The sequence below is a fragment of the Lactuca virosa genome, chromosome 7, assembly GCF_052849685.1.
Source record: "Lactuca virosa cultivar CGN04683 chromosome 7, Lactuca_virosa_CGN04683_v6, whole genome shotgun sequence".
NCBI classification, from domain to species: domain Eukaryota; kingdom Viridiplantae; phylum Streptophyta; class Magnoliopsida; order Asterales; family Asteraceae; genus Lactuca; species Lactuca virosa.
Window position 1 is genome coordinate 40,503,859 of NC_136432.1, and position 10,315 is coordinate 40,514,173.

The 10,315-nt window shown below is 33.2% G+C and overlaps 1 protein-coding gene across 1 annotated transcript; it reads left to right on the plus strand.

Moving 5' to 3' along the window:
- The first annotated feature begins 1,107 nt into the window (after positions 1–1,107).
- On the plus strand, positions 1,108–9,679 carry LOC145125041 (uncharacterized). The gene is made up of 2 exons (XM_079060534.1): positions 1,108–4,047; positions 9,182–9,679. The coding sequence occupies exons 1-2, from the start codon at positions 1,287–1,289 to the stop codon at positions 9,592–9,594; spliced, it is 3,174 nt and encodes a 1,057-aa protein (XP_078916660.1). The 5' UTR covers positions 1,108–1,286; the 3' UTR covers positions 9,595–9,679.
- Positions 9,680–10,315: the final 636 nt, after the last annotated feature.

Genomic DNA, 10,315 nt, shown 5'->3' on the forward strand with positions numbered 1-10,315 from the left:
TAGTTATTGTTGATTTCATCTGTTTAGTCATCAGGCTTAAAGAATAAAACATCTTACAAGTTTGATTACATTCTTGATTAATTGATTAATAAGTCTTCTGATTCATCTCTTTTAAGGACATTTTGGTTATATTGCTGATATCAATTGTCTCATTTTTTTGATTTTATTTGTTTCAATCGGTTCATAAGGTCTTTGATTATATTGTTATTTTAGTATGTTCATAATGTCATGATCATATAGTTGATTTCATGTATTTCAATTTTTTTATAAGTTGTTGATTATATTGCTAATTTCATTTGTCTCATCTACTGATTTTATTTGATTACTGAATAAGGTTTTTATGTTTTGAATCGAACTGTCAATATGTTAAAAGTTGATTGGAAAGTATATTGTCATATGATTGTTGATTCCATTTGTATCTGGAATGGATTCAAAGTTTTAAATGTTAAAGCTGATTGGAAATGACATTGTCATAAGATTGTTGGTTATTGGAATGGATTCAAAGGTTTCACTTTTAAGAAAACGTAAATATTCAAGGCGATAATGAAAATTGGTGTTTAACGTCATAAAAAGAAAAATTAAACAAAAAGAAATTGATATTTTTATATACGAAAAAAAGCAATTGATAAATTAAGAAAAAAAAACAGTTCGTTTTCTCTCTCTTTATATATTTTTGGTAATCAAAAATATTTTTTTCTTATATCTTTGTTGATTACTGGCATAAAAAGGAAAACCACTTTTGTAGTAAGTGGAAGAATGAAATAAACAAGTGGATATATCAACTCCTATATTTAATACTTAATACGATGGAAATGTGTATGTACAAAGTCAAAGTCGACTTCCTTTAAATGAGTTTTTATTATTCACTCGTTGACTCCGTTTACTACGAGTCTATGTCATATATCCATAAATTTCCTTGACAAAAATCAGCCACGCACGTCACAATCGAGACGCAATGAAAGTCTAATATATGGACATATATTTTTGACTTTGTCGATCGTAACTCCTATACGTAGCATTCAATAATTTCAAGAAAAATCTAGAGAACAAAGCAAAATTAGTATGAAAACATGCACCCCGTTGACTATGATTTGATTCCATTTATATCTATAATATGTTACACAAAAATTCAGCCACTCACGTCACAATCGAGACGCCATGAAAGTGTAAAATGCTGAACAGATACTTCCTTTATATGTAGGAAATTTAAAGAAAATAAAGCACAAAGTAGTACCAGAAATCGTTAATCACCCACTCAAACTCACCATTGCCATAGCTTCCAAAAAATGACTGACAAACGGCTACCATTCTTTAAGGGACATGCAGCCCCGTTTCTCTTCATCACTTTGATGAACATTGCAGCGTTTCCGGCAGTCATCCATGCTCAGAACTGCACCACCTGTGTTGGGGATCGTGTCGCATTACTTGCAATCAAATCCAAGATTAAAGAAGACCCAAAAGGTCACATGATCTCATGGAACGATTCCCTTCATTGCCAATGGGAAGGTGTGACCTGCAACCCCAACCACCAAAGAGTCATCGCCTTGAATCTTTCCGATGGAGGCTTACTCGGTTCCTTATCTCCTTCCATCGCAAATCTAACCTTTCTCAGGGAGATTCAGCTCCAAAACAACTTCCTTTCCGGTGAGATTCCGCCTGAAGTTGGTCGTCTGTTTCTGTTACAAGAACTATCTCTTTATAACAATTCTTTCCAGGGAAACATTCCGGCCAGCTTATCGAATTGCTCAAATCTCCAGGTGCTTGACTTGAGTCAAAATATTCTGGTTGGAAACATTCCCGCCAGCTTATCGAATTGCTCCAACCTCCGGTCGCTTGTTTTGGGTCAAAATAATCTGGTTGGAAAGATCCCAGAAGAACTTGGTTCCTTGTTGATGCTAAACCAACTCATCCTTCCGGTCAACAATTTCTCAGGTGGGATTCCAAGGTTCATCGGGAGTCTTACATCCCTTGAAATTCTTTCCCTTGGTAAATGTGGACTCGGTGGAAGCATTCCAGATGTCTTTCACCGGTTGAGTTACCTCACATTTATTGTATTGGTTGAAAATAAACTTGTTGGTTCCATCCCACCTTCTCTTTACAATCTTTCCTCTTTAGAGATACTACTTCTAGATGATAATCGACTCACTGGTAGACTACCCACGAACTTAGGTTCGATGCAGCCTCATCTTCAGGCACTTTCTATTCCCGATAACCACTTTTCAGGTCCCTTACCAACATCTGTTCTCAGTTCCTCGAATCTTGAAATCCTTGATCTTTCTCGAAACAACTTCTCTGGAAAACTAGTAATCACTTCTCGTGAAGCATGTAATCTTGAAGTCTTGTATCTAGGTTCGAATCATTTTGGGAGCGGGGAGGATGATGAAATGACGTTTATAGAGGCTTTGTCGATTTGCAAAAACTTAAGAATGTTAGATATTGGTTACAATCAGATGAAAGGTTTTTTGCCACATTCTCTAGGAAACTTGTCGAATACACTAAGTTTTCTAAGCCTTGCTTCAAATGCTTTTTCTGGTGGCCTTCCTTCATCGGTTGGTAATCTTTCCGGCCTAACTTCTCTAGACTTGTCTAATAACAAACTCAAAGGCACAATTAATCAGGTGAACTTTAGCAATCTTGGAAGTTTACAGAAACTAGATCTTAAGAATAACTCTTTCTCAGGGAACATTCCTGGTTCTTTAGGAAATCTTTCATTATTGATTGAACTCGACCTGGGCTTAAATGAATTCAATGGTAGCATGCCATCGAGTTTAGGGAACTGCAAGAGGTTGATAAAGTTAAGCATCGATCAAAATAACCTTACTGGAGAAATACCCAGGAAACTATTTGAACTCTCAACGCTATCCATTAGCTTGAATTTGGGTGGCAATCAATTGTCCGGAGAACTTCCACAAGAGGTTGGCAACCTTAAGAACTTAAACGAAATTATTCTGGAAAATAATCGATTGTCAGGAGATCTTCCTACCACCATTAGCAGCTGTAGCAGCCTTGTGAATCTCGACATAAGCAACAACTTCTTTCAGGGAACTCTTCCATCGTCGTTGAGATCTTTGCGGGCCCTTCAAACTTTTGACGCCTCGCATAACAACTTTACAGGGAAGATCCCAACTTACTTTGAAGAAATTCCTTTGGAGAATCTCAACATATCATTCAATGGTTTTGAGGGGGAGGTATCGAGCAAAGGAGTGTTTTCTAACGCAAGTGCGGTATCTCTTGTTGGAAACAATCGGCTTTGTGGTGGCGTACCTGAACTCCGGTTGCCTAAGTGCCATTCTACAAATCCAAAGAAGAAAAAATGGCTGAGATTTGCAGTTATATCAGCTATCCTTTTAGTTGCAGTTTTGATTGGCATAGCTGTGGTGGTGTTTTTTGTGTTTTATCGAACAAAAAGTGAAATCAAAGATGATGTAAGTCATGAGCCTATATCCCGAGAGTCCCTCGTTCAGGTTTCTTACGAAATGCTCTACAAAGCAACTGATGGGTTTTCCACTAAAAACTTCATCGGTGAGGGTAGCTTTTCATCAGTTTATAGAGGAAACCTCGATGCAGATAGTGGGATTGTAGCTATCAAAGTACTTAACCTCCATCGTAGAGGAGGTTCCAAGAGTTTCATCGCTGAGTGTGAAGCACTGAAAAATGCCCGACATAGAAACCTTGCAAAAGTTATAACTTGTTGCAGTGGCATCGACTTCCAAGGAAATGAATTTAAAGCCATTGTTTATGAGTTCTTGCCTAATGGAACTTTAGATCAATGGTTGCATGACGTGCAAAACAAGCTCCCTCGACTCAGTCTACTTCAAAGAGTGTGTGTAGCATTGGATGTGGCTTACGCACTTGAATATCTTCATCGTCACACGGGAAAGACTATTGTGCACTGTGATTTGAAGCCAAGCAACATTCTACTTGATGAAGACATGGTTGCACATGTTGGAGATTTCGGGCTTTCGAAGATCCTTCAACCTGAGTACAAAATTAGACAGCATAGCAGCTCAACTGGAGTTAGAGGAACCGTCGGATATGCAGCTCCAGGTATGTTGTGCTGATACCTCAGCTAATTTATCTGATTTACCTAATTTACTATACACGTACACATACTGACATATACATATACATATGCATAATACACATATATACCCATATCTACATATACAAAAAGATATCATGATATGATATAGTTTTATTGAAATATATATATATATATATATATATATATATATATATATATATATATATATATATATATATATATATATATATATATAATACATGTCAACCTCATCATCATTATATTCATACTCTTGTTATATATACTTTGTATGTGATGTATCATGCATTGCATGGATGGTGTTAATGCCCATCCCTCTCTCTATCGTTATCATGGAATATCATGTCATGACTCATCTCATGAGGTTGGTGGCGCCACTGAAAGCAACATCCACTTCTTTAATGTTAATATTGCTTCAAGATAGAGACTTCGATTATATGATTATGCCTCCCGTACCATTTAGAACTTATATTTAATAATGTTTTAATTCTAATTTCAAAATAAACAGATTATATATATATATATATATATATATATATATATATATATATATATATATATATATATATATATCCAGACATTGACAATTTCGTAATATTAACATCTAACCAATAACCCGCCGTTCAAAAAAACAAACACCTCCGCCACCCATCAAATTTCACACACACACACAATCTCTCTCTCTCTCTATATATATATATAGAGAGAGAGAGCCCGTTGATTTTGAAGAATTTATACGAAAAGGGAATATAGCCCTCAAAATACAATTTTTTTATTTATAAAAAAAATAAATCTAAAAAAACTAAAAACTAAATAAAATTATCTAAAAATGGAATTATGTAAATTTATAAAACTTGAGGTGTGAAATGTATAAAATTTGAAAACTAACTTAACTTACTAAAAGAATTGAACTTCTAAATATGAAGGGTCAAAATGTAAATTTAAAAATGAATTATCTAAAAAAACTCAAATGTAATGGAATAGAATCAAACTTGAGTGTTTAGGAAAGAAATACAATATTTTACCAATTGAACTACAAATAAAGTGCATCCAAATAATCTTTTAATTCTGAATGCAAAAAAAAAAAAAAAAAAAATTGAGAGTGGGCCTGGGCCTACCCTGGCCCTAAGGTGGCTCCGTCATTGCATATTTAACTCAAATGCCAAGAAAGCCTTTAGACGAGAGGACATGGTATCACTCTTAACAAATTAAATTTTCCGGTCGGTCATGTCATGTAGACATCACATCACATTTGCTACACCTCAAGTTTGTCGGTAAAGGGTGGTTTGTCGCTTTTGACATGCTATACTTTTTTCTAAGCTAAAATTAATTTATATAAAAAAAAATCAATTTAAAACAACTTAAATTTTATAAAAACTAAAATTCCATTATATTGAAAGGAAACTTACAATAACATTTAGAAAAAAAATACATAATAAAAATACGAAACATAAATATTAAAACTACGAAACATAGCTAATCCTAAATATTTTATTTTTCTGCAATCACGTCTTTGGCCTTTAAAGCTAATTATTTTTCCCGCTCGGTAAAGTTACTAGTATATTTCATTAAGATTTCCATGTCACGACTTTTTTCATTCTCTTTTGCAACACTCAAGTGTTGCTCCGAAGTAGTTTTCAAGTTGTTCATCTCGATCGTCATTTTTTCGATGTCACTCGAACTACTTCCAACTCCTTTACCATTTCGTTTTGCTTGGTCTCTTCCCATGAGACGACTAGCTCTTCGAACCTCAATAGACTCATATTCGTTGTGGTCAATCACTACATGCGTATCCGACGATTGGATATGAGTAGTTTCAGATGTTTTGATTCTTTTAGAACCACTCGTGAATGATTCCAAAGTTTGGATATCTTGACACTTTTTCAACTCCTTCATAATATTCCAAAAATGAAGAAATTTGAAAGTTCCCACTTTATCAGTGCGATAAAGTGTCAGAGTTTTCTACAATATTGTTTCACCGTTCGCACCACTCTACCACTGCATGCCGCTTCACGCTCACAAATATCGCGTTAAACTCCATGACAATTTTGTTGGTCTTCCTCCACTTTGAGTAAAATTTATCTTTATTTATATACACTCCACACTTCATTTATGAGAGAAAATGTCTTGTAACTTTCCAATAAAAAGTTGGTGCATCTTGATTAGGTCTTCTGAAACATATACCCATCCAAGAGCCAACAACACTTCTTCATCCGATGTCCAATTCTTATAAGGTGTCTTTCCTATTTTTTTTCTTGGGTTCCATTTGAGGTTGAATCTTTTCATGCTCGTAATTTGTTTCAGGTTGAGAGTGAGTTTGCAATTGACTTTAGGATTGCGCATGGAATTCGAAATGGAACTGAGAGTTGGGAAGGTTGTCAAATGGGTTGAAGTCATTTTTCGGTTGGCATTGAACTTGAGATTGGAATTGGAAATGGGGTTGAGATTTTGATTGTGATTAGAATTGGGGTTGGGTATAAATAGGATATGGAGTGCAATACACACCAAGATAATGGTAACTAGGATGTGAAAAAATAGGATGATTAATTTGATTTTGGAAGCAAGGGTGGCTCAACCAATTTGGGGGCTGTAAGCAAACAAAAAAATTGGGGCCCTTTAAGTAAACAAACAGTTTCAAACTTGAGACCCTTAGTTTTATAAAGTAGTGCTTTTACCACCAGGCCGAGCTCCAACTAGTCTTTGTAACCCAAGAAATACGTATATATACATATATAATTAACAAAACAAGCTTTAAAAATAGAGCCCTAAATCCTTGCTTAGTTTTGTAAAGGGTAGAGTCGACCATGTTTGGAAGAATGTAGTTAATGAAGGGTTTGAAGTGGTTGTGTTTTGGGTATTTTTCTTGAAATTTTTAGGGTTGGATGGGGAATTGGAAGAAACTATTTTTTTTTCAAAACAAGGAGTGTTTGAGTGAAAAATTGAAGGTTGTTGTGTTTTATAAAATAAGATAGCTGTAGGTATTTATAAAGGTGTTAATAATTTGAAATTTTTAAGAAAAACGGTAATATTTTTGATAAAAAAAATGATACAAATTTTAAATTTTAAATTTTATTTTCTTTTTCTCTCATCAAAACACACTTGTCGAGTTAGGCTACCGAACTCAACATGCCGAGCTCGTGGGGCAATTTTTGTTGAGTACATCTCGAATGTGTCGAGCACTTACCGAGCCCAATCCGTCTAGCCTTAAGGCATCCACAATAAAAAGGAGCTTTTTGATGAGACAGTTATTATAACTCCTCAAGATATTTACACAATGATAAAATTCTTTTATAAATCTTATTTATACGTCCAAACTCCTAACAAAGTGGAAAGACTATGATAACGAGCAAAAGGTGTTGCCGCTAATAGTGGGCGTCACCGCTAAAGGTGGAAACCCACGATCAGTGTCAAAAATATCTGGTTAATCCTGTTCGTTGATCTGGACGTAATCGAACGGTTGAAAACGAAGTTCGCGTAACGTATTCGCGGCGACGGTAATGGCGGCGACATCGTTCGCGATGGTAATGGCGGTGACACTGTTTGCCGCTAATGCTTCAAAAAAAAGCCGCTATTTTTCCCTCGTGAAGTCGTTGCTGCTAAAACCCTAGTGTCGCCGCTAATACCTCTTCGTCGCTACCATAGGGCGTCGCTTGTCGCCGCTAATGATCACGTTCCTTGTAGTGGTGTTGCAACATTGATCTAAAAACAATACTTTTTAATCTTATTTCTTATGAAGTTTTTACTCAGGTAGTTTTGAACGACTATATTAATAATATGTGCAACACATCAGGTATAAATAACATTATTTGAAGTGTTATAAAAAAATTGAAAAACTTTGTTTTAATTTAAAAACAATAAGAGAAATTAAGTATCTCCTATAGTTTCTTCTTTATATATATATATATATATATATATATATATATATATATATATATATATATATATCCTTCTACCAATCTTAAATGATAAAATATGTTATATTTAGTTATTTACCAATAATAATAATATTTTAATACACCTGTATGACACATGTCATCATTTAAGATGCGTAGAAAGATATATGTAGAAAAAAAAACTATAGAAGGGTATATATTTAATTTCTTAAAGAATAATAATGTAATGTAAAAATTTTTGTAAATTTGAACCGACTTAAAGCATGGTTTTCAGAAGAGTGATTCAGTCATCTTATACGATTCCAAAATTTGGACTAAAAGCATCCACAATAGTGAGTTCAATGGAAGGGTTAAATGAGGTGTCAAATCTAGTTGTCATTCAATGGATGAAACTCTATCATAGTGAGATGACATATTGGCATTCAATGGATTTAGAGTTCAATGACCACTGAACTCTTCAATAGAAAAAAGGAAAGGTTTTTAATCTTAAATACATACTATAAATTAGCTTTTGTAACAAGGAAATGTTTCTAATCTTAAATACATACTATAAATTAGCTTTTGTAACTTTCTATTGAACTTTGTAGAGTTTAATGCATTGTAGGAAAAAATTAATAGAATTGTATAGAATGTAGAAAAATAATGTGACAATCCATTGAACATTATGAAGTTCAATGCATTATGGGTGCCCTAATAATTAAGTTGTTTTTTTCTTTAAAGAAAATACTTTTTGAAACTAAAACATTCAAAATGCTTATTATTATTATATGTATCAAACTCCAATAAACTAATAAGTTAAAAGGAAACATCTAATTCATATATTTTTTTAGCGGTACCACAGTGTAACAAACATAAGTTATTGTGTGCATTCCAAACATTCAAATTATCGTATTAGTGGTATAAAACTCTAATAAGCTAATAAATATTTTAAATAAGCAATTACAAATTCCCACTTCGTATAGAAAATATATATAGTAATTCCGAATTCGGATACATATCGTCGATCGAGTAAAACATGTAGATTAACTCTAAAAATCATAATATGATGAATAAACACTTGCTATTTTTGGGGTTTTCCTTAACTGCGATTATCGATTTAAAAAAGTTGTTTGAAGGATATAAACAATGATTCAAAAATAGTTACTAAATTTTGTAGATTTTCATAATTACTATTATTGATTTGCAGATTGCATATATTACTAATACAAAAAATGCTTTGTTTCAGAATATGGGCTTGGGAGCCAGGTATCACCAAGTGGCGATATGTACAGTTATGGGATTTTGTTGTTGGAGATGATCACATGTAAGAAACCTACTGATGTTATGTTTGGAGATGGGCTTACCTTACACAGTTATGCCAAGAAATCCATGGGTGTTGGTGCACTTGAAATCGTAGATCCATTGCTTCTGAATGATGAAGATGGGAAACTTGCTATGAGAAAGAATGAGAGAGGTATAGCACAGAAAACACGTTACAAGAAAACACAAAACTGTTTGCATTTATTAATTGAAATTGGAGTGTCATGCTCTACGGAATCGCCACAGTATCGAATGGATGCTCAGTGTGTTGTCGAAGAACTTCGCATAGTTAAGGATGATATTTTAGGGAAATCTACTCTTGTTTCATCTTCTATTTAAACTTGTGGAGCAAGTTCATATGTAAAAGTTGAAAAAACATATAAGACTATATCTCATAGACTCGAATAAAAGCGTATTTATCATATTCTTTACAAGAATTACATAACTAAACTTGAAAATTTTAGAAATAATAACGATTTCATGCAAAAGTGAAAGTCAAAACTCAAAACATTATATTTCAGTGGTATTTTTCATTTTAAGCTAAAAACTCGTTTGCATCATTTGTTTTATATTATTTTTGTTCAAATATGTTTTTTAGATGCTTAATTTTTTCAACACCGTTTTTTGATGTTTAATTAATAGTTATAAATAATTATGATGATAACATGTATTTTCTATATTATAAATATGATTGATTATGTTTAGTTACTATCTAAGGGTTGGTTTGATATGTTTTTTAATGAGTTTCGTAAGAGGGTGAGTCTGATTCAGTCAAATTCAAATTGTTTGATATCACAATTAGAAACCTATGATTTGGTCCTATAGACTTGGATATGCCTTTTATAGGGTCAGGAAAAAGATATGGGTCTAACTCATTATGACATTGACTCAATTATATCAGACTCAATTAATAATTATCAAACAATCCCTAATTTAGATGTTATAAGCTTTTTTTTTTGACATTGAAATGTAATGAAACAAACATATAAAGGTAAATTTAGAAAACTTGTTAAACAAACACTCATGAGTTTATAATAAGTAATATCAAATAACTTATAAG